Source organism: Piliocolobus tephrosceles, chromosome 10 (genome assembly GCF_002776525.5).
Source record: "Piliocolobus tephrosceles isolate RC106 chromosome 10, ASM277652v3, whole genome shotgun sequence".
NCBI classification, from domain to species: Eukaryota; Metazoa; Chordata; class Mammalia; order Primates; family Cercopithecidae; genus Piliocolobus; species Piliocolobus tephrosceles.
The window spans coordinates 101,964,523-101,989,307 of record NC_045443.1 but is presented as its reverse complement, the minus strand read 5'-3'; the positions used below and the strand labels follow the sequence as shown (position 1 = coordinate 101,989,307).

Below are 24,785 nucleotides of genomic sequence, written 5' to 3'. Positions count from 1 at the left end.
AAAGCTTCCATTTGTCAGAGATGAATGGGAGGCCGCACTGAGAGGTAACTAAGAGGTTGGGCCTTTGAAGTCACAGACCCAACTCTGGCCTCAAAAACGTGATGCATTATTAACTGGCTGTGTAATCCTAAGAAAGTGACTCATACTTCTAAGGCTGTTTCTCCATCTATAAATGGGTACCAAAGCACCTTCTCTAAAAGGATTGTTGTAAGGATTACATCACCCAGGGTGTGTCAAGCACAGTGCCTGCATGTGTTGCAGTAAACACTCATTTAGCTGTTATTATTAGCACACAGCAACTACTTACCACAGAAAGGAAGTACAAACTGGGAAGGTTTTTGGTAAAGATTACATAAAAGAGGAGTTTCTGCTTAAAAAGTGATACCTAAGAAGATTAAGTGCATGTGAATGTAAAATCTGAACATGGTAATCAACATTTCTGTAAACATTTATTGACCATCTACGTGCCTGACACTGCAGAAGATGGGAAATGGCAAGGAACTCATCAGTCTCAAATCAGCATGGCATCATTGGAGCCTACTCAGCAGCTAGTTCTTCAACACAATGTCAGAGATCTACTCAACACTCTCAGAAAGACTCCCAAGACCATCATTCAGTAAGAAGGCACACATGTGGATATTATTAATGCCTTTTAATGTTTCACATTGTTTTGTATTTTTCAGAAGATTTGTAACAAAAATACATGGAACTTAGTATATATTTCAACAAAATGGGCAAATACAGAATCTGAACAAGACAGGTCTATACGATATAATCCTTCTTGTAGGGATAGAACATTCCACTCCACTAAGAAAAGAGAATCACAACATGATTAGGCCTGACTATCTCATACTGCCTACTGTGCTAATTTCAGACTGGTGGACTCGGAGGAAAAAAACAAGTTAAAAATAAATAAATAAAACTGAATATGGTCAACTGCCTCAATTGCCCTCTCCTTTTCCCATTTCTTCATAGAGCCAGATGAGATGAGGACGTGAGGCAGAGCCCTGGGGGGACAGTCAGGGGCTCTGCTGCCTAAATGCCAGGCAGATGCACGGGTTCCCTGAGGTGGCCCAGAAATGTACTTGGAAACAACCACTCAGTGCTGTAACTGAGAAATACAAGTAGATAGAGGAGCAGGAATGAAAAAGGAGCTTCAAGAACTGCTGGCAGGAGGCCCGATGTCCACACCACGTGTTCAAAACTCAACTTACAGTTAGAAAAGACAGCTGAAATAGAATCCTCAGCCACTATCTTGACAAACACATAACTGAGGCATTAATACCTCTTTATAATAATGCAAGTTGGAATGCTAACAAAGCATACACACTCCTGCAAAAATTCCACAAGGCACAGTTGTTCATTCAACAGAAAAAGTCAAAACCACTTGGTTTTTAAACGAAAATCCTTCACATCCACCTGTGTTCAAAATAATAATAATAACTTATGATATTAATAACTTCCTTTAAAAAGAAATTACCACAAAAGATTTAAATCATAAGCATGAAAAGACTTATTTTCCTACTAATGTAGTCTTAGAAAGGAATAGATACCTAACACCATTATATGTTGTGTTTTTAGCATAAAGGTAAAGCTACCAGAAAAACTTTTAAACAAGTTACGTGTTTTCCATTGCAAATGATCTCAGCTTGCTTAGACCAACACACAATAAACTAAAGACAGAAAGATACGTACTGTTTCTCCCCCATTTCTGGTGTATGTCTGCCTCCATGACAAATAATGGTGAGAATCATACTGTACTACCAAATGCCAGGCAATGGCTGGCCAGGTAGCCATTTCCCTTCCTAAACAGACCTTAAAATAATAATCATCCGTGATGTAGCACACAGAGGCAAATTTGGCTAGAGCCGATCGCAGATGTACTTGTTTTGGACATATATGAGAGAAGAAGCTGCTGAGCAGGTCAGTAAAGAACAGTCCATTTCAGCTGCAGGACAGTTCTCTTTCCTGAGACAAGCCTACAAAGCCTCCAAGGGAGCCAAACTATCCCTTCCATGCAACAAGACACCTTGTATGGATACTCTAGCCATGACTTGCTTTTGGACGAAAATCAACTGCTAACGTTTTTCATCTCTAATATCATTAACACCATGGAGAAAAAAGAAAAAAAAATCAACATTAGAAAACTTGACAACGAGAATAAGAAAATCCACAAGGAAAGGTCATGCTAAAACTGGTTTGACAGTTGTTCCATCACCGCCTACCCCATGGGCTTGAGACTGGTGACTTCATGGATGCATCCCTTCGATGCCCTGCCAAATATCAGCTTCAAGTCTGTCAGTGACCCCAGTGTGATGCTGCCTGCCTTCTATTCACCAACTCCTATCCAAAAGATCCAAGGGGGCCTTGGGCGGTGGTAAGCACAGGATACGTGGGTGCCAAGAGCCCAAGAACCCTCTAGAAAGCTTCGCCTTGGATTTGGGCACGGAAACGAGTCAGTGGTTTGGCGTCTTGGCAACAGCATCCACACTGGGGCTTAACCTCAGCAGCCAGCCTGGAGGATGCTTGCCCCAGAGCGCTTGGTCACAGACAATGTTGTGAATACCTGCAGGGGAAGAGAAAGCACAACATCTTCAGAGGCCTGAGCAAATGAGGTAACAGGGAACAGTTCAGATAACGCCATATGCATTAAAACCATCTTAGGGGACTACCAAAATGAATAAAACAGAGAAGTAGTATGATCGAGGATATTTTCTATTTCTCCAGAGAATAAAGGGGGGAAGACATTTTAAAACCAAGGTGAAAGAGGAAAAAAAAATTTAAGTTGTATCTATTAAAGAATTTTGTTAGCATGGGGATGATTAAAACAAATCAGGCACCCCCAGTTGCTTGTCAACCCTCTAAAAGAAATTCACCATAGAATATTCTCAAGCCTGTAATCCCAGCACTTTGGGAGGCCGAGACGGGCGGATCACAAGGTCAGGAGATCGAGACCATCCTGGCTAACACGGTGAAACCCCGTCTCTACTAAAAATACAAAAAAAAAACCTAGCCGGGCGAGGTGGCGGGCGCCTGTAGTCCCAGCTACTCTGGAGGCTGAGGCAGGAGAATGGCGTAAAACCCGGGAGGCGGAGCTTGCAGTGAGCTGAGATCTGGCCACTGCACTCCAGCCCGGGCGACAGAGCAAGACTCCATCTCCAAAAAAAGAAAAAAAAGAAGAAGAAGGGTATAAAGTTCCCAGTTAGAGCCCCATGTGTGCCACCCTGATGGCCTTTTCCTTCTTTCCCTCCACCGAGTTGGTGCTTATCATTCCTAGGCATTTCTTCCTGCATTCTCTTGTGTTTTTTTAAAGAAGTTTTACCTACAAATGGCAAGATGATGTAGATTCCTCTGTTATCCTGCTTTTTTGTATCCCATATGGATACAAATAGCTAATTCTTCCATTTTTTCACTGAATAGAGTTCAATTCAATCACTGCAGTATAGAACAACACATACAGTCTAGTATATATAGTGTATATTGTAGTATTTAATTATTCAACTAGTGAATATGAATCACACATTTGGGCTCCTTCTGCTGGCCATCCAAGCTGTTGCCAATGTGCTCTTTGCAATACAATGCTGTGACATTCCAGCACACCTCCTTGCACATAGAGCTGAAGTACAACTGCTGGGTCAGAGGGCAGGTGAAACTTTGGCTTGACTAGATTTTCAAGGTACCTGAACCAACCTATACTCTCATTTGCAGTGACTAACAAGTTCTCCTTGTTTCATATCCTTGCAAACATTTGTGTGACTTGACAGTTTTGGACAATTTTTACTTGTTACTGCTCAAGATTGCCTGTACATAAAAACAAAAATACTTATGAATAAGGGGGAAGACAGTTTTGTGTAAGAGAGGAACAATACTGAGAAAAATCTTGTCTGTTTTAGCTTCAGAGGGTGACAAAGCCTTTACTTCTCAAAAAACTCCAGACCAAATACTAATGGCCAGTATCTTAAAAAGTTTTATAATACAAATGCATCAGAAAATATGGATAATTCATACCCCCCCAAAAAAAACAATCATTATAAAAAGAAAGAGGCTCATCGTTGTTAGCAAAGATGTGCTAAAATCCTTGAAATAGTTATCCTTTTTTTTTTTTTGGAGGCAGAGTCTCACTCTGTCACCCAGGCTGGAGTGCAGTGGCACAATCTTGGCTCACTGCAACCTCTGCCTCCCAGGTCCAAGCAATTCTCCTGCCTCAGTCTCCTGAGTGGCTGAGATTACAGGTGCCTGCCACCATGCCTGGATAATTTTTGGATTTTCAGTAGAGACAGGGTTTCACCATGTTGACCAGGCTGGTCTCAAACTCCTGACCTCAGGTGATCCACCCGCCTCGGCCTCCCAAAGTGCTGAGATTACAGGCATGAGCCACTGTGCTGGGCCAATAGTTATCCTTTTCATACTCATTATAGAAAAAACATTGACACTGAATTTTGCAACATTTTAATTAGCACTCTTATATGCAATGCTGGTGACATTGTAAACTAGTACAACTTCTTTGAAAAGGCAATAGAATTCTTTTGTTTAAAAAAATGTATGAGTACAGATGAGGACGGGGAAACAATACATGATCATAAAATAGCTGTGTTAGAAAGGGGTATTAAGGGCAATTCAAACATGCTTTCTCTTCCATTTTTAAAATGAGGAAAAAAATAAAGAGCCAAAGAAGACTTTTAAACAAATTCTAGGCTTATCAATTTGCAAGCCTGGGTTCCATTTCTCAGAAACTGATTTAGAAATAGAACTTGTAGGAGATTTGGATACAAAACTAAATCCACCAAAATGAGCTCTTATCTGTTTTTTCTTATACTGATGTTGTTCTTATGTTAAAAAGATGGAGGAAGCCAAACTGCCATCATTGATCAGTCTAAATAAAAAACTGGCCAGGCACCGTGGCTGATGTCTGCAATCCCAGCACTTTGGGAGGCCAAGGCAGGAGGATTGCTTGAGCCCAGGAGTTTGAGACCAGTCTGGGCAACATAATGCAACCCTGTGTCTCTCAAATATATATATATAAGCTGGGAACAGCGGCATGTGCCTGTAGTCCCAGCTACTCAGGAGACTGTGGCAGAACATTGCTCGAGCCTGAAAGGGCAAGGCTGCAGTGAGCTATCACACCACTGCACTGCAGTCTGGGTGTCAAGAACCTGTCTCAAATAAATAAAAAAACCTGCTGAGGTCAACTTTGACAGCTTTCATTCGTACACAACTGTTTTAGAATTTTTATAAAAACATGTATTTTTAAAAAATGAGCAGAAGGGGCAGCCTCCGTGCCCTTCCATCCCAACACACAGGACTCGTACAAGGGTCAGGAACTGCTGGAGGCTTTCCACCTCACATACTCGTGTCTGTCCCCGCCACTTTTAGCCACCGAAGGCTCCCTCACTTTAGAGTGGGATTATACTGACTATTAAATTAAAAACAAGCAAAAAACACCAAAACTTTTAATATTTGACACTAAAATTCGTTTTAAGACATTACAAAGAAGTATTTTCAAATGCTTTCCTCTTGAACTATTATTTTTCTCCTCTACAAGTGAATTTGATTTGTTGAAATTACTACTCAAAATGATGTGTAATCCGTTTCCTACTCAATGACTGCAGCTCAGGTGTTCAGAATAAATGACCACCAACTCCGTCTCACACTGAATAAGGCAAATGCATTGCTAATACCCCAGGTGCTGAAAATCCCTCTCACACAGGACTTCAGTCAAAATAAGAGTAGCCTCTCCTCTTACAGCAATTCCAGAATTCTAGTAATTCCCTTTGGAAATTACTTTGCAAAGGAATTTGTTAACTTTTGTAAGTAATTACTCCTCAGAGTCAAAGATTGCTCTCAACTGCCCAGGATTTTTATCAAAGTGAGTCACTGTGCCAGCCTACCACAGCTGGCCGTGGAGCTGCGGCTATTTTTGAGCACTCACTTTAAAGCAGTACTCAGGACTGGTTTAAAAATTATTATTAGCCGGGCGCGGTGGCTCAAGCCTGTAATCCCAGCACTTTGGGAGGCCGAGGTGGGCGGATCACAAGTTCAGGAGATCGAGACCATCCTGGCTAACACAGTGAAACCCCATCTCTACTAAAAAATACAAAAAACTAGCTGGGTGAGGTGGCGGGCGCCTGTAGTCCCAGCTACTCAGGAGGCTGAGGCAGGAGAATGGCGTAAACCCGGGAGGGGGAGCTTGCAATGAGCTGAGATCTGGCCACTGCACTCCAGCTTGGGCGACAGAGCGAGACTCTGTCTCAAAAAAATAAATAAATAAATAAATAAAAATTATTATTATTTCTAATTATTCCACTGGACTAACACTTATGAAATTCACTGACAATGTACTGGGGAAATGAAATTTTAAAAGGCATGTAAAATTAACACACCATTGTTTATTATTAGATCAGTCACTGTCAAATTATTGTTAAAATTTCTAAACTTTCTTCTTCATTTCTATCCTCCTCTCATTATGGACTAATAACAAACATTCTGTGGACCACATCTGAACAGCATTACCTACAGGATATGTCTGGATGATAAAAACAGTGGGTCCAGTAGAAAATCCAATTACTATCCAAGTCAGAACCCAGCATTTGGCAGAGAAAAGAGTTCCTTCTATGAACTCCTAATACCAAGTTTCACTCTTCCTCGATCAAGAAGCTTTAAAACAAACAAACAAACAAATAAACAAAAACTTCCCTGGGATAAGTGCCAAGTAGTGGGATTGCTGGATCATATGGTAGCTCTACTTGTAGTTTTTTTGAGGAACCTCCATACTGTTGTCCACAGTGACTGTGCTAGCTTACTCACAGAAGTAAAAAGAACAGAGATTACTAGAGGCTGGGAAGGGTTGGGAGAAGCAGATAGGGAGAGATTTGTTAAAGGATATAAAATTATAGCCAGATAGGAGGAATATGTTCTATAGCACCTTAGGATAACTACAGTTAAACAATAATGCATACTTTCAAGTAGCTAGAAGAAAGGATATGGAATGTTCAACACAAAGAAATGGTCAGTGAAATAGGCTAATTACCCTAATCTGATCACTATAAACTCTGTGTTTCAAAATATCACTATGTACCCCATAAATATGTACAATTATTGTGTCAGTTAAAAATAATTTTTTAAAATGTCCATAACTAGGAGTTTAAAGCCTTTGGTTTTTCAAAATCCAGTATCAAAGCAAGCAGTTCATAACCAGGGTTTAAAAAAAAAAAAAAATGACTGGAGCTTTTTCACAGTATATATCCCTCTCCAACCCCCATTAAAAATACTGTCATGACGACCTTTCAGTTCAGCCACATCTTCTCCCCTCGCAAGCCGTAGCCACATCTTCTATAATACCCCGGGGAAAAAAGCAGCTAACAGATGCAGCTATTCAGCATCTATTAAATGCCAGGAACTCTCCTACACACTTTACAGATTGCATTTTAATCAACCCTACAGTTAGATATTCTCTTATTTTGTTTTATTTATTTATTTATTTTCAGACAGAGTCTCGCTCCAGGCTGGAAGCCAGTATCGTAATCTCGGCTCACTGCAACCTCCACCTCCCGGATTCAAGCAGTTCTCATGCCTCAGCCTCCCAAGTAGCTGGGACTACAGGTATGTACCACCGCACCAGGCCATTTTTGTATTTTTAGTAGAGACAAGGTTTTGCCATATTGGCCATGCTGGTCTCGAACTCCTGATCTCAGATGATTTGCCCACCTTGGCCTCCTAAATTGCTGGGATTACAGGTGTGAGCCACTGAGCCAGGCCATTTTACTCTTTTTTTTTTTTTCAGACAGGGTCTCGCTGTAGCCCAGGCTGGAGTGCAGTGGCATGATCTTGGCTCAGTACAACCTCTGCCTCCTGGGTTCAAGTGATTCTTGTGCCTCAAGTCTCCCACATAGCTGGGATTATAGGCGTGTGCCACCATGCACAGTTAATTTTTTGTTATTTTTGGTAGAGATGCGGTTTCACTATGTGGTCAGCCTGGTCTCAAACTCTGGGCTTCAAGTGATCCACTCGCCTCAGGCTCCCAAAGTGCTGGGATTATAGGAGTCAGCCACCACGCCTGGCCTCTTATTTTATTTAATGTGGAAACTAAGCTTCTGAAAACCTGGGTGGTATGGCCAGGTCTCATTGAGAGGAATTTGCTGAGTGAGATTACAACCCTGGTTTGTGTGTCTCCACTACATTTGTGCTGCCACCAAGAATCATTTCCATTTTAAATTCTATGCCAAAGATGGTAGGACAGTCTGTGGAGATGCAGTATCACCTGCACAGTGTGGTGCTTTGGGTTTTGGACTGCCTGGGTTTGAATCCCAGCTCGGCCATGACCAGGCTGGGTAACCATGGGCAAGTTACTCAACCTCTTTGTCCTTGGTTTCCTCATCTGTCAAACAGATACACTACCCCATCCACCGCATGGGGTGCTTATAAGGATTAAGTTAGTCAACAGGCAGGGACACAGTACTCAGCACACAGTAGGCCCTCATACACGTTAGTGGTCTCATCATCACTGTCACGAGTCTGCTTTTGCTATTACTTCCTGCTGCAGGACACAAACCTGAGTGGTCTTCAGCTCTCCCTCTTCCCATTCCCAGCCAGCTGGCAAGTACTATCAACTCTACCCTGAAATACAACAGTGTCACTCCATTTCCACTGCCACGCCTCCGGCCACTATCATCTACCTCACCAGCCACATAACTGGATCTGCCACTCCACTTGCCCGCTCAGTCCAGCTTCCATGGTGTAGCTGGAGGAATGTTTCTGAACAATGTACCTAACCATGTTACTCCCTGCTTTAGACCTTTTGGCTGAATCACAATGCCCCAAAGGCAGTCAAAATACCCTTCCTTCCTTAGTTTACAAGACCATCACTTACCCACCTGTTTCTCTAGCATATATATATAATAAATAAATATATATATATTTAACTCTCTAAGCTCTTTAAGCTATGGCAATATTGAGAGTCTTTTTCAGTTCCTTGAATGAGCCATCCTTTTTCCCACACAGGCCTTTTGTACAGTGTTCTCTCACTAGCTAACATCCACACATTCTTCTAGTCTTAGGTAGGAACTCCCTCCAGAATCATCCTGCCCCAACATCCTGTGATATTGTGAAATGATGAGAAATACATATTTGGTCTTCCATCCCATCCCTGATTCCTGGCAAGGGAGCTTCAAAAACCCAGGAATTTCCTGAGTGACACTAGTGAGATGAGCATCTTTTGCTATTCATAATGAGCCCCTTTCAACCACACCTGAGCTTATGCTAATGATGTGACTCTTGGTGGGGCCCTAGATAGCTTCAAGATGATGGCTGGTTGCCAGAGGAACCAACCATGTCATCAGGGGTAGAATTTTTAGCCCCAGTTCTGGTCCCCTACATATGGGGAGGGAGGAGATTGGGTACTTACCAATGGTCACTGATTAATCAATCATGCCTACATAATGGGACCTCTATAAATATCCCTAAATGAGGGGTTTGGAGAACTTCCAGGTTGGTGGATATCGAGGTGCTGGGAAGGTGCCACACCTAGAGAGGACACGAAAGCTCTGTTGTCCCCTGCCTCCCCATAATCACCTTGCCCTGTGTATCTCTTCCATTGGGCTGTTCCTGAGTTGCAACCTTTATAATAAACAAGTAAATATAACTAAGGTTTATTCGTGAGTTCTGTGAGCCATGCTAGCAATTTATCGTGGGAACCCCTTGACTTTATAGCTGGTAGGTCAGAAGTATAGGAGTCCTGGGCTTGACACTGGCCTCTGCAGTGGTGGCAGTCTTACGGGAATGAGCCCTTGTAGGATCTGATGCTAACTCCAGGCAGCTGGTATCAGAATTGAGTTATGTTATAGGTCACCCAGCTGGTGTCTAGAAAGCTGGAGAACTGGTTGTTCATGTGAGCAAAACCCCCACACATCTAGGGTCAGAAGTGCTCTGTGAGTAAAAAAAACAGATCACAAGAATCCCTGAGCCAAAGACCACAAAGGTGGCACCCCGGTGCCTCCAGCACTTTTAGATCTACCCTGATCCTAGGACCTGTCAGATGGAACTGTTAACTGGCACATCACCCAGCTGTCTCCTCTCCTTCTAAGCTTATCTCAAATCCCTGCTGTGTCCCCAGTGTCCAGCACGGCACTGTGCACACAGCTTGACAAGTGTGTTCACAGAGCGCGATTTCACCCAATTTTTTATCTTGCTTATCAGTCAATAGCTTGGGGAAAACAAAAATATCAGAGTCCTATCAAAGCATCAGAAAATTCAGCCTCTGAGCTTCAACAACATAAGAGGACCAACAGATGGAGATGCACAGCCCCAAATGTGCCAGGCATACTAAGGAGAACAGACCTTTGGCTGACCTCCCCACAGCCATGGGCTTTAGGAGATGTCCTGCATCCTCACTGCATCCTTCTGCCCAGCTGGCAGTCACCCTGCCAGATGCTGCTGTGCACGCTGCTGCTGGATTGCAGCATAACAGCCTCCTGAGGGGGTCAGAGGCCAGCACACAGCAGTTTTTCTTTCAACAAGCCCACTGAGAGCTGAATTCAGACAAAAAATTAGACACTCATTTACAAAAGACAATAAAACTGTCTTTTCTTTCATCCCTATCAAAAATGGTTATTGAAGCTTGTGAGTATTTTGAAACGGCATCTACATTTTTAAATACACTCACTATTGTAGGTTGAATTGTGTCCCCATAACCCCAAAAGGCATGATCAAGTCCTAACCCCCAGTATTTGTGAATCTGGAAATAGGGTCTTTGCAGATGTAATCAAGTGAAAATGAGATCATGTTGGATTAGAGTGGACCCTAATCCAATGACTGGAGTTTCTTTATAAGAAAGAGGAGGGAAATTTGGACACAGACACACAGGGGATAAGGCTATGTGAAGAGGGAGGCAGAGATTAAAGTGATACATCTGCAAGCTAAGGAACGCCAAGGATTGCCATTGCTACCAGAAGGCAGAGGAAGAGGCAAGGGAGGATTCTTCCCTAGTGCCTTTGGAGGAAGCTTGGCCCTGCTGACATCTTGAGTTTGGACTTCTAGCCTCCAGAACTGAGAGAGAGAAAATGTCTACTATTTTTAAGCCACCCAGTTTGTGGTACTTTGTTACAGTAGCCCTGGGAAACTAATGTACTCAAGAAAGCAAAGTTAATTGGCTCCTTCCCAACACAGGCAGTTTGAGTCATTACACTAAATAAAAGATCTATCACACATTAAGGGCATTAATCAAGACTTCAGTTTTTATATTTTTTGAAGCTTAATTCTATTTCCATCACAAAAACAGAAGCTTTCTATAAATGAAAGAAATAAATGATGCTCTAATCTCTCAACATGTTAATATTTTAGGCTTACATCCCAGCCAGATACCTATTAATAGAGGAAGATTCTTGATCACAGAGAAGACAAAGCAAAAGAAAGCTAAAACGTTTTTCCAGGTCTTAAGGCTGACATTCCGCATACTTAGCAATGAGTTCAGTTGTACAAAGGCAATCATGAACAGAGAGCAACCAGTCATGGAGCTGCTGAATGAAATCTGGCAAGAACGTGCGTGCGTGTGTGCGTGTGTGTTTGCAAGTGCAACATACACCCTGGAAGCCACTGGCTACAACAGATAATCACTGCAATTTTCAACTCCATATATAAGCTGGTATAGTATGACATGCCTCCTCCCACATATTCCCAAGTTCTCCAATATAAACATATTTTTGGCTTACCATTCCTATGCAGTTAGGTATTACAATATTTAACTCTTGGATGATAACTGACAGCGAAGAAACACTGACACCCAGAGGCCTAGATTGGTCAATTTCTAGTTCTACTGTCATTTGATCTTTGGAAAGCATCATTTTCAAATCTCATTCACTGATACTGTAAGCTGAAGAGGCAGACAGTATCAATTAGCCTCAAGATAGCTGTGGAATAACTAAGATGGAAGCTCTTCCATTATTAACTGATTGCCATGAAAATAATTTAGAAGATATGATAAATAAAATATTTAAGGCACAGCTCTATAACTCACTCTCATAATTTTTACCACTTAATGATATGACAGAAGCCTCCAGCTCATACCATGAGCAATCAATATTGAAAGATGAAAACTAATTTTTAGAGACAAGGCCCTCTTTTGAGGAATCATTATCAAACTCAGGGTCCTAGATCTGCCACGTATAAGCTGGGTGGTGTGCATTTTTAAACTGTAGAAGTATAGATGACCCACCTCTGCACAGACAGGGTGGATTCCAATTGTGCTGTCCAGCTGCTTTTTGGTCAGTCCACATTTGAGTGCAGCTGCGAAGCCCTGTGTAACTTCTCCAGCATTTGGACCCAGTACGTGAAAGCCCACAACACGTTCCTAAGGTTAAAAAAAAAACAATAATGCAATTAAGCTGATTTTTCTCCCCTTCTCTTCCTACACAGCCTTAGAGCATTTCTCCAGTCTATTTCTTAAAAATGCAACTCAAAAATGAGCAGAGAGTTTTTTTTTTGAGATGGAGTATCGCTCTTGTTGCCCAGGCAGGAGTGCAATGGCAATGGTGTGATCTCCGCTTACTGCAACCTCCGCCTCCTGGATTCAAGCGATTCTCCTGCCTCAGCCTCAGCTGGGACCCTATAGGCACACGCCCGCCTAATTTTTCTGTATTTTTAGTAGAGACGGGTTTTGCCATGTTGGCCATGCTGGTCTCGAGTGCCTGATCTCAGGTGATCCACCCACCTGGGCCTCCCAAAGTGCTGGGATTATAGGTGTGAGCCACTGCACCTGGAAAAATGGCCAGAGACTTTAATGACTGCTACTAGCAGCTATTTAGCCTAAAGACTCCCCAACATGAACCAAAACAGAGAGTATGATGTTCACTTCAAGCAGGAATGAAGGGACAAGAAACAGCTACAAGTGATTACTCATTTTATGAGAAAAAATACAAAAGGCAAAAATACAAAAATTAGCTGGGCGTGGTGGTGCGTGCCTGTAATCTCAGCTACTCAGGAGGCTGAGGCAGGAGAATCGCTTGACCCAGGGAGTCAGAGGTTGCAATGAGACAAGATCACGCCACAGCACTCCAGCCTGGCAACATAATGAGACTCCATCTCAAATAAAAAAACATAGAAAAGAAAAAGAAAACTACATATACAATTGTTTTTTATGTTAGCTGTGTAGCTCTTTATGGGTTATACTAGTATATTCATTTGAATCTTTTTTGCAGAGGATTCAGGAATTTTTCTAAAACCCTTGGTTCTACCAAAAAACCAACCTGTAACTGTCCTACTGCCTAAAGCAGTAGTTTCCAAATAGGACACATGGCTTAATTATATTCCAATTTCAAGATTAAAACAGTATCAGAGTTTACTAGGCTTTTAACATATAGGTTCTTTAACATCATTTATACTTTTACTGAGGTCATTTCTTTAAAAAGGGTCAGCTAAGTTAAAAAGATCAGTTTTCTTTTTTTTTTTTTTTTTTTTTTGAGACGGAGTCTCGCTCTGTCGCCCAGGCTGGAGTGCAGTGGCCGGATCTCAGCTCACTGCAAGCTCCGCCTCCTGGGTTTACGCCATTCTCCTGCCTCAGCCTCCAGAGTAGCTGGGACTACAGGCGCCCACCACCTCGCCCGGCTAGTTTTTTGTATTTTTTAGTAGAGACGGGGTTTCACCGTGTTAGCCAGGATGGTCTCGATCTCCTGACCTCGTGATCCGCCCGTCTCGGCCTCCCAAAGTGCTGGGATTACAGGCTTGAGCCACCGTTTTCTTAAGAGTCAAAACACTACTTAAAGAGAATGTGTGTATATGTATACCTGTGTCCCAGGTTACAATGTGTGGCAGCAGTCAAAAAACTTTAAAAATATGAATTATCCAATCCCTCATTTCATACATATGGAAAAAAACCCTGTGAGGTATAAAGTTTGCTCACGGGCTTTCACAGGTGTCTGCTAAAAAAAGTACTGTAATAGGCCGGGCACAGTGGCTCATGCCTATAATCCCAGCACTTTGGGAGACCAAGGCAGGCAGATCACCTGAGGTCAGGAGATTGAGACCAGCCTGGCCAACACGGTGAAACCCCATTTCTACTAAAAATACAAAAGAGCTGGGCGTGGTGGGCGCCTGTAATCCCAGCTACTTCGGAGACTGAGGCAGGAGAATCGCTTGAACCTGGGAGGCGGAGGTTGCAGCGAACCGAGATCCCACCACTGCAGTCCAGCCCGGGCAACAGAGTGAGACTCCGTCTCAAAAAAAAAAAAAAAAAAAGAAGTACTGTAATGTAGTGCATATTGTACTCTTACACATATACACCCTGACAATTGGGGGTTTAGGGTATGAATAAAATATATCTGTAGGAAGAACTACTAAGAAGCACTTAAAATACCTTAGATTTACATGTAAGAACACCAGACTAGTGTTACATGTAGCAGCAGGCAATCAAATCTTAGAACTCAATTAAGGGCTCTTTCTCAGTAGTGCCAGCTGCTGAGGATCAAATGTGCGTTGCTCCTGTTCTTTTTTGTTATTAATTATATTTAGATAGTCTATGACTTTATTGTTCCTCTTCTATAAACACAAACACAGACAGTTCTCAAGTTGTGCCTTTGGTTCCTTCACTCAGTAAGTTTTGGCTGCCTATTGACTAAGTGCAGGGCTCTGTGCCAGTGAAGATGATGAGGGAGCAGGCAGTACAGCCAAGGTCCTTGCTGGCTGCTGATACCTATTACCTGAGACAACTGGCAGGCGAAATACTGAAGGAATGCCATCTGCACCATGTGACCAACTAAGCTATACATTAAAAACTAAAGCCAGGTGTGGTGGCTCACACATGTAATTCCAGCACTTTGGAAGGCCGAGGCAGGTGGATTACAAGGTCAGGTGTTCAAGACCAGCCTGGCCAACATGGTGAAACCCTGTCTCTACTAAAAAAATACAAAAATTAGCCGGTGTGGTGGTGCAAGTCTGTAATCCCAGTTAGTCGGGAGGCTGAGGCAGGAGAATCGCTTGAACCTGAGAGGCAGAGGTTGCAGTGAGCCAAGACAGCGCCATTGCACTCCAGGATGGGTGACAGAGCAAGACTCCATCTCAAAAAAAAAAAAAAAAAAGAAAAACTAAATAAAATTATTGGAAATGATTGAGAATTGCACTTACATTGTCTTTAGTATTACAGATTATTTTTGCATAACATTTGTTGTTATCTCTTGATGGAATCGTCCATTCCAATGGCCAAAAGTAACTATGGTAAACCTAAAAAGATATGAAAGCAAAATTTAGACCCATTATTTTAAACAGTAAGTCTGTCAAACATACCTGGTGCAAGACAGTGGAGACTCTTTAGTAAGTAGACTTTCATTAATAAAATTCATGGAATAGGAATCTGGTCAAAAGGTAAATGACTTTAAACTCCTTGCTGTCAAGCACTTTTGCTATAAGCTCAGCCTTTAATTATGTATCTCAACCTCAAAAGAGTACACCCTAACTAATAACAAAAAAGAGTGAGGGAATGACAGAAATAAGCCATTTAATTACCTGCTGTCTTACACTGAAAACACACACATATACAGACCTCAATACTATCTTGTTACCCAATGTGAATCACAACTTGGGCAAAAAACAAGTAAGGTGCCAGGATCAATTATGGTAATTATCTAGTTCTCTTGCTAAATGCTTCCAAAAGACATTTCCTCCTTTGGCATTATTCACTAAAAGCAGTGAAGGAAGGAGACAGGGAAGGAATGAAGGAAGGAGGGAGGGAGGGAGGAAGGAAGGTTGGAAGGACAGCATCCTTACTGATGTAATTCCTGGTTGACTAAATGGATTTTTTTTCTCCTCCAGCTGCTACCCTCAGTTCAAAACATGATTCGCTACCTTTTATGACCAAATTGACTATGAAGACATAAGAAGTGTTCTTTCATGTTGTGATAAATTATATAATTTTAAAAATAAACATGGGTTACAAAATTTAATGTACAGTATCATAGTATCACAATTATATAGGAAAAAAATTAAAGGAATCACCCCAAATTGCTAACAATTGCTGTGTTACAGATATAAGTCCATGAGTAATTTGTTTCCTTTCCCTTACATTTTTCAGTTTCTTCAACTCAAACACATTATACTTCTATAACAAAAAAGCAAATTTAAAAACTTAAATATTATCTATCAAGAAATATGAAATATATATGAAAAATTTCCAATTTTAATTATATATGTATGTCATGTATAGACACTCATATAGGAAATCTATCTTCAAAAAATAATCTGGGAAACAATGAATTATAAAGATGTTTGTCATTCTATTTATAATAATGAAAAACTGTAAACAACCTAATCAAAGAATGGCTTAACAAATTATAACATAGCACCCCTTAAAAGAAGAATTACACATTTTTTTAAAAATGGAGATTTTAGAGAATTAAAGATAGGAAATGTTCATGACATAACATTACCATTAAACTTGGACCTAAAACTTTAACTTCATCAAACTTTGAAAAAAATTAAGACATACATACCCACACAAAAATCACATATACATATATACACACATAAAATATAAAAACGCATCAAAATATTAAGAGAAAAAGAAACTGGAAGGAAATACACAAATATATTAATAGTAGCTATCTCTTCATGAATTAAAATTTTCTTTTTGATATTTTCCTAACTTCAAAACTTCCTATAATAAAGATATACTGCTTCTTTTTTTTTTTTTTTTTTTTTGAGACGGAGTTTTGTGCTTGTTGCCCAGGCTGGAGTGCAATGGCCCAATCTTGGCTCACCGCAACCTCCGCCTCTCAGGTTCAAGCGATTCTCCTGCCTCAGCTTCCCAAGTAGCTGGGATTACAGGCATGCAACACCACACCTGGCTAATTTTGTATTTTTAGTAGAGATGGGGTTTCTCCATGTTGGTCAAGCTGGTCTCGAACTCTCGGCCTCAGGTGATCCACCCACCTCAGCCTCCCAAAGTGCTGGGATTATAGGCATGAGCCACCACGCCCAGCCAGATACACTTTTTTTTTTTTTTTTTTTTTTTTGAGACAGGGTCTTTCTCACTCTATCGCCCAGGCTGGAGTGCAGTGACGTGATCTTGGCTCACTGCAAACTCTGCCTCCTGGGTTCATGCTATTCTCCAGACTCAGCCTCCCAAGTAGCTGGGACTACAGGTGCCCGCCACCATGCGCGGCTAATTTCTTTTTGTATTTTTAGTAGAGACGGGGTTTCACCTTGTTAGCCAGGATGGTCTCAATCTCCTGACCTTGTGATCTGCCTGCCTTGGCCTCCCAAAGTGCTAGGATTACAGGCGTGAGCTACTGCGCCTGGCCTCAGATATACTATTCTTATAGTCAGAAAAAAATGTTAATATTGCGTTACTAATAGACCAACATATTACATGCTACTACCAATGCATGTAATAAAGTAAAAGATTATTAAGAGATTTAAAATAGGCTTTTATATAAAAAAAAATTGACTTATTCACAAACCTGGTCTTTCAGAAGGTTTTATTGGAAATTGTCCCCAAAATGATTTAAAATAGCAGTTCTTCTGGGTGGCATTATTTGTGTATATAGAAATAGTGTATTTCACGTGCATTTTCCTTGACACCATGATAAAACGTGAGCAGAAAAGTTAGTACAAATTAGAGGGTAATGCTAGAAACAAATAGTACTAATGGTTGGAGCAGTGGAAATGTTAATTTTTATTTTTTCTTTTCATTTTCCTATAATTAATCAAAAGAAATCAATAAATGTGATTTTTAAAATTAAAAGGAAATAGGATTGGGCCAACTGACAGAATTAGAAAATGAAAGTCAAATCAGATAAAAATTATTACACCAATACTAAATTTCCTAAAAGTGGTAACTACACTATGGTTACATAAGAAAATGCCCTCATTCACAGAAATACACAATAAAGTATTTAGGGGTAAGAGAGCATTCAACTTACTCTCAAATGATTCACAGAAACACACACACACACAGAGAATGAGAAACTACTAAAAGGGTATAAAATAAATTGGCACAATGTTAGTAATATACGAATCTGGATAATGGGTATATGGAAATTCTTTGTACTATTTTTCAACTCTTCTGTATACGTTAAAATTCTGAAGAAAAAAAAGTAGTGATATAACATAGCAGAAAAGAGGAAAAGAACTCACCTCAATATTTTCTTCCCCAAACTTCTCCACAGCTTTCTCCTCAGAAAGGCCACAAGCACCATATTCCAAAGGAGTAAATACAGTGGTTGGAACATTGTCATAGTCACACTGTTTAAAAATGGAGGTAAGGAGTTATAATAAGGCAAAGTTCTAACTTAAAAAAAGAAAGGTACACTTCAAGAAAGTTCAAAATTGACAAAGGAAATAAGAGTAATAAATTTCTACCAAAAGTATGTGAAGTCTCAATCCCAGATATTCTACTACATTGAGAACCATTAACTTATTTGAAAAGTTTAGTAGAAGTGTGAAGTCTAGTAAGACTATGAGAAAAAGATTCATGCAGCTTCTCTATCCATCAAATAACTGATGTTATCAACAATGACACACTTTCTTTCCCCTTAATAAAGCAGCCAAAAATAATACTGGTGTGCCCAAATCTGATAGTCTTGTATTATCAGTGATAAAAAATTAAAAGACTTCTTTAAAACATCAATTAGGTAATACATATTAACAGCTATAAAACATTTTATCCTTTTGGCCCAATAATCCCACCTATAGAAATCTATAATAAGATTATAGATATAATTTAACATATAGATGATCTATTACTATATTTTACTATAATATACAATACTAACATAGTAATAGTCTAATATACAGAAAAGGCTACATGTATTAATTGAACATTGCTGTAGTACTCAATAGTGGGAATGTTGGAGTAGCTTAAAAATCCCAATTAGGGCCGGGCATGGTGGCTCATGCTTGTAATCCCAGCACTTTGGGAGGCTGAGGCGGGTGGATCACCTGAGATCAGGAGTTCAAGACCAGCCTGGCCAACATGGTGAAATGCCATCTCTACTAAAAATAACAAAAATTAGCTGGGCATAGTGGCAGGCACCTGTAATCCCAGCTACTTGGGAGGCTGAGGCAGGAGAATCGCTTGAACCTGGGAGGTGGAGGTTGCAGTGAGCCGAGATTGCACCACTGCACTCCAGCCTGGGGGACAGGAGTGAGACTTCATCTCAAAAAAAAAAAAGTTAAAAAAAAAAAAAATCCCAATCAGAAAGTGATTCTATAGTTCATACTCTTAATGTAAAACTGCACTATGCAGCCATTAAAATGGTAAAGAAAACCATGAGGGAAAAAAGGTTAACTCTTAGGACTATTTTCAAAGCATACTATACGATGTTAATAGGTACAGAGGACAAGAGGATTCCATAGTCAAATGAACTTGTAAAGAGCTGGATTAAGCAAATAAATGAGTTCCTCTATCAGGTTTCTCAGAACCTTTAATATGCTGCTGTGAATTATGAAAAAATATATTATGTAAATGCCAAGGGTTTATAATGCCATCTGGTAAAAGCCTAGCAGTTATACACAGAGGTGATCCAAAGTAACATTCTGCATTTAAAATAAGAGAAGTGCAATTCTCACTCTCTAAAACAGGGAGATAAAATCTTTAAAACATGCTTGCCTCTAGAAACAATAAATATAATCAATTTTCTCTAAAAAAAATACATAGACCTTTGGAATTCTAATTTAAAAGTAAAGGCAGACAATCACTTACACCACAATGGTATATCAGGGACTAGATTCACCCTCCTGCTTTAAACAACTAGAAAACCAGACAAGGATGGAGCAACACTTTTTAAGACATTGACCAAGAGGCAGTGCAAGCCTGTGATCTCGGCCGGAAGGAAAACAAATGAGATGAGTCCTGTGACTGCTCCAGCTTACTGCTCAGTGGCAGTTTCTAAGCCTCAGTGCAGGGAGGGAGAGCTCAAACAGAGCCCAGGGTCTTTCTTGTAAGCCAAGGTGGTTTCAAGTTGCAAGTCAGAAAACCAAAGTGGATGGAATTGCATGTGTAAAGAGAGTTCCTGAGGTCTACAGAGGTCTTCTTAGATTATGGCTGAGACATACAATAGTATGTCCAAGGAAACAAAAAGACTCATGAATTTCTGTTTTTTTGGAGACAAGGTCTTACTCTGATGCCCAGGTTGGACTGCAGTGGCATGATCACAGCTCACTGCAGCCTTGACCTCCCAAGTTCAGTTTATTCTTCCACCTCAGCCCTCTGAGTAGCTGGGACTAGAGGCACACGCCACCTCACCCATCTCATTTTTTGTATATTTTGTAGAGATAGGGTTTCGCCATGTTGCCCAGCCTGGTTTCGAATTCCTGGGCAAGTGATCCTCCTGCCTCAGCCTCCCAATGTGCTGGGTTACAGGTGTGAGCCACTGTGCCCAGCCATATCTTACTTTAAAGCACAACTCCATTCAATGATTTAGCCTTTTTTTTTTTTTTAAGGAAACCACTGAGATATGAATTTAAGAATAAATTAAATGCATCCAATCTCAAGCTATATTGAGATACCCGATACGCAACAACTGCAACAATGCACACAAGATGTAATTCAAAGAGGCAGTCTTGTTAAATTTATTCTAAATAGTAATATGAACCAACTACTATTCCCTAAATAATCAATCTGGCATTCAATATCTTAACGCTCAATCCATTAATTCAAAATACGAGATTTTATTACATTACATCCCAAGTAACCCCAGGTCACAAATTTTGCTAGCATCACTCTTTGAGGTTCCCATTACTGTAACCAACTGAAACCATGATAAGGAAAATGGGTAATGCCAACATTATTTACAACTAATGTTTCTGGAATCCTTTTTAAAAAACAGCTGTCTTTATTCTTTTCTGGCCATCTAGTCCCATGAAACATACTGAAGAGTTTGAACATCCTATACTGGCTTTTAAAAAATCACTTTAAAATTTAATATAACATTTAATGTATTCAACATTCTAAGACAGATTATTTTCTAAGGACTGGGTAATAAGGCTTGAAGAGTGGTTTAAGCTGCTTTGCATACCAACACCATTACCTAAATCCTCAAGTCCTTTTATAGCCTAGATAAGTGCCATAAAAAGACTCAGAACATTTTATTTATATTGGTAATGATGACATAGATATAAAATGTAACTATTTAGAGTATATGGATATAAAGTACACTATTCAACAATAGTGCTGAAACCTATTAATCAAGTTCTTTTTATTCATAGTGTGAATCCAAGATGCCAATTTTCTTTCTTTTTTTTTTAGACAGAGTTTTGCTCTGTAGCCATGGCAGGAGTAGAGTGGCGCGATCTTGGCTTGCTGCAACCTCCGCCTCCCAGTTCCCGGTTCAAGCAATTCTCCTGCCTCAGCCTCCAGAGTTGCTGGGATTACAAGCATATGCCACCACGCATGGCTAATTTTGTATTTTTAGTAGAGACGGGGTTTCGCCATGTTGGCCAGGCTGGTCTTGAACTCCTGACCTGGTGATCGGCCCGCCTCGGTCTCCCAAAGTCCTGTAATCACAGCCCTGAGCCACTGTGCGCGGTCGAGTGTCAATTTTCATAATAAAGTCACAATGTACAGCAGCCTTAATAATATCTTGTCTGAAATACAGCTAATAAAGGACATCTAGGATGCCATCACCAAAATAACTAAATTATTCAAGATCTGCAAAACTTCCCAACTGCCCCCTAAATAAGGAACTGGGAGTATTGCTGACAACAGTATCTAATGAGCAACAAGCACAACACTCACCTTGACAGTGGAACCTGCATAGAGCCTCTGAGCCAGCAATCTTCCTGCCTGGATTGCAACTGGGGTGAGCTCCACCTTATCCTCCAATATATCGCCAATGGCATAGATGTAAGGCACATTGGTCTGTTCTTCATCTGTGACAGGTATTTTTCCAGTCCTGCAATTTTATACAGTTAAAAATAATCATTAATTACCATTATTAATTAAGGAGAACAAAATCCTCTGTTTTCCCAGGGAAGCCCAAAATTGTGACTCTAGCTGAGGGCAACGTTCTAATGTATTAAAAATATAACAAAACAGCTCAAAGGAACAAAATAGCTTTTCATGACAATTCTGGTCACTATTCTGAAAATCAAAGAAACAAGAAAACTAAGAAATTTTAGAATGGAAGAACTCCAACACAGTGGCTAAGAGTGAGGATTCTAAATTATAACTCCCCCCAAAATGGAAAAAGAAAACAAACAGGAAATACTAATGTGAATGGCACTGGAAGAAAAGTTTTCTAGTCGAGCTCTTCAACTATGGTAAAAATTAGCTTTAAAAAATCTAAAATTCAGCCAGGCACAGTGGCTCACACCTGTAATTCCAATACTTTGGGAGGCTGATGTGGGTAGATCACCTGAGGCCAAAAGATGGAGACCAGCCTGGCCAGCATGATTAGAGGTGTGATGACAGGCACCTGTAATCCAGCTACCAGGGAGGCTGAGGCACAAGAATTGCTTGAACCCAGGAAGCGGAGGTGGCAGTGACACGAGATTACACTACTGCACTCCAGCCTGGGTGACAGAGCGAGTCTCTGTCTCAAAAAAACAAACATACAAACAAAAAACTAAAATTCTATAATTGACCAACGCTGTAAATAACTGAAATAGTATTAAATATGACATAACAGACCAGGCACAGTGGCTCACACTTGTAATCCCAGCATTTCGGGAAGCCAAGGCAGGTGGATCACCTGAGGTCAGGAGTTCAAGATCAGCCTGACCAACAGGGCGAAACCCCATCTCTATTAAAAATGCAAAAATTAGCCGGGCATGGTGGTGCATGCCTGTAATCCCAACTACACGGGAGGCTGAGGCAGGAGAATGGCTTGATCTCAGTGGGCGGAGGTTGTAGTGAGCCGAGATCACACCATTGTACTACAGCCTGGGAGACAAGAGAGAAACTCTGTCTCAAATAAAATAAATAAATAAGTAAATAAATAAATATGATATAATAAAGGTTTTTTCTTACTTTTCATTTATCTTCACCCCTACAGTTTCTAAGCCAATTTTTCTTGTGCAAGCATCTCTTCCTATTGCCAGCAACACCTGAAAAATTATTAATATATTAGTGACTAATAACAAAAAGGCTTTGCATTTATTACTTAATCATATTTTTCTCTGCTTACTAAGCTAATCTGATTTCATTTTTCAAACTCGGAAATAAATATTTCACTAAGAAAATAATGCAAGAGTTTAAATAAATTTAAATCTTCAGAAAAAAATCCTTTGAACATATATATTAGAAATTATTTTCCATTTCTTATTAAGAAAAAGATAATTCATAATTAATAAACCTATCCAAGTTTAAAGACAATGACATCATAGTCTATAACTAAATTATTTTTTAAGTGGTTGTCTGGGGAGATGAAAGGAAATAACACAGGACAGAAATTCTGGCTCATTTAAAAATTCTGTTGCCTTTGTATAGCCATCTGACTAATAATACTTTAAGTTATAGTGGAAAAAATCTGAAGCCATACATTTACCAAAACAATTTTTTTTTTTTTTTTTTTGAGACGGACTCTTGCTCTGTTGCCCAGGCTGGAATGCAGTGGCACAATCTCGGCTCACTGCAATCTGCGCCTCCTGGGTTCAAGCGATTCTTCTGCCTCGGTCTCCCGAGTAGCCGGGACTACAGGTGAACGCCACTACGTCCGGCTAATTTTTGTATTTTTAGTAGAGACAGGGTTTCACCATGTTGGCCAGGATGGTCTCAATCTCTTGACCTCGTGATCCACCCGCCTTGGCCTCCCAAAGTGCTGGGATTACAGGCATGAGCGAACATGCCCAGCCACCAAAACAAATTTTAATATTATATGTTACTGAGATGTCTTAGAATGGGCATAGAAACAGTACATTTGGAAATCACTAAGAGCCATTTTAAGCTTCTATAAGATACCCAATAAGCACGTTATTTGCTTTCTGATAAAGTATTAACCTGGGCCCATTCCTTACCGTATTATACTCTCCTTCAATGATTTCCTCACTATTGGTGGACTGAGCTACTACTCTGAGTCGGCCTGGTGTCCCCGCTTCAATTTGTTCAATCTGTAAGAGTGATGAAGTTTTACTGTAAAATAAGGACATTTATCAAGTTGGATTATCTACCTTCCCCTTCCATCTGGTTAACCCAAAGTTAAAATATAAAATCTTGCTTGATAGGTCTTTTATGTCCCATCTCCCTCACTTAACATTATCAGGATGATAAATGATTATCTCCTTCTTTTTCACTGCTCATTGTTGTTTGCTAGAAGGGCTTTCTTTTAAAGAGTTCTCAAACAATAAAATTCAGAGAAAAATGGGGGAGAAAAGCAAGCTACACAAAGCACACTACCATCCCTAAAATCAAACCAATGACTTACTGCTTTTCCCAGGTTTCTATCTTGTGATTCACCCAGAACCATTAATCCCATGGAGGGCAACTGTTGCCCAAATTCAGAGATTCTCTTTTGACTACAGATGCTCAGCTTTCATTGACAACAAAGGATAGATTAAATTAGAGTAGGTCAATAGTGATATGGGTAACAGCTAGAAAGTCTTAAAAATCGGAGTGGGCAAGGAGATGTGGGTGTTTATCAGAACCAGGGGTTGTTTTCAGTTGTTAAGGATGTAGAAAGAAATGAGCAAGCCCTGATACTTGAGTGATGGTAGATGAGAATAAATATATCAACCCGCTACACATAGATGTCAACGACAACCTACAGACTAGGTTTAATGACTTAGAAACCCACCTGGAAAACTATCCAGGGTTATTTTATTTGACACCAATAAATAATAAAAATTTCCTTCCTGAATTCCCTTTCCTT

General features: G+C 40.3%; 1 protein-coding gene across 4 annotated transcripts in view; it reads right to left on the bottom strand.

The window, feature by feature from the left end:
* Positions 1 to 637: 637 nt before the first annotated feature.
* TXNRD1 (thioredoxin reductase 1) overlaps positions 638 to 24,785 on the bottom strand; it is a 62,273-nt gene continuing 38,125 nt past the window's right edge. For 3 of the 4 annotated variants that reach the window (XM_023191007.1, XM_023191068.1, XM_023191228.1), the window contains 7 exons: positions 23,935 to 24,027; positions 22,949 to 23,025; positions 21,716 to 21,872; positions 18,115 to 18,222; positions 15,109 to 15,204; positions 12,206 to 12,340; positions 638 to 2,566 (listed from right to left, as the gene is read on the bottom strand). In XM_023191007.1, coding sequence (XP_023046775.1) covers positions 2,504 to 2,566; positions 12,206 to 12,340; positions 15,109 to 15,204; positions 18,115 to 18,222; positions 21,716 to 21,872; positions 22,949 to 23,025; positions 23,935 to 24,027 — 729 coding nt within the window. In that variant the 3' untranslated portion in view covers positions 638 to 2,503. The remainder of the gene's footprint in view (positions 2,567 to 12,205; positions 12,341 to 15,108; positions 15,205 to 18,114; positions 18,223 to 21,715; positions 21,873 to 22,948; positions 23,026 to 23,934; positions 24,028 to 24,785) is intronic. The other variant, XM_023191154.1, reaches the window with a different exon arrangement.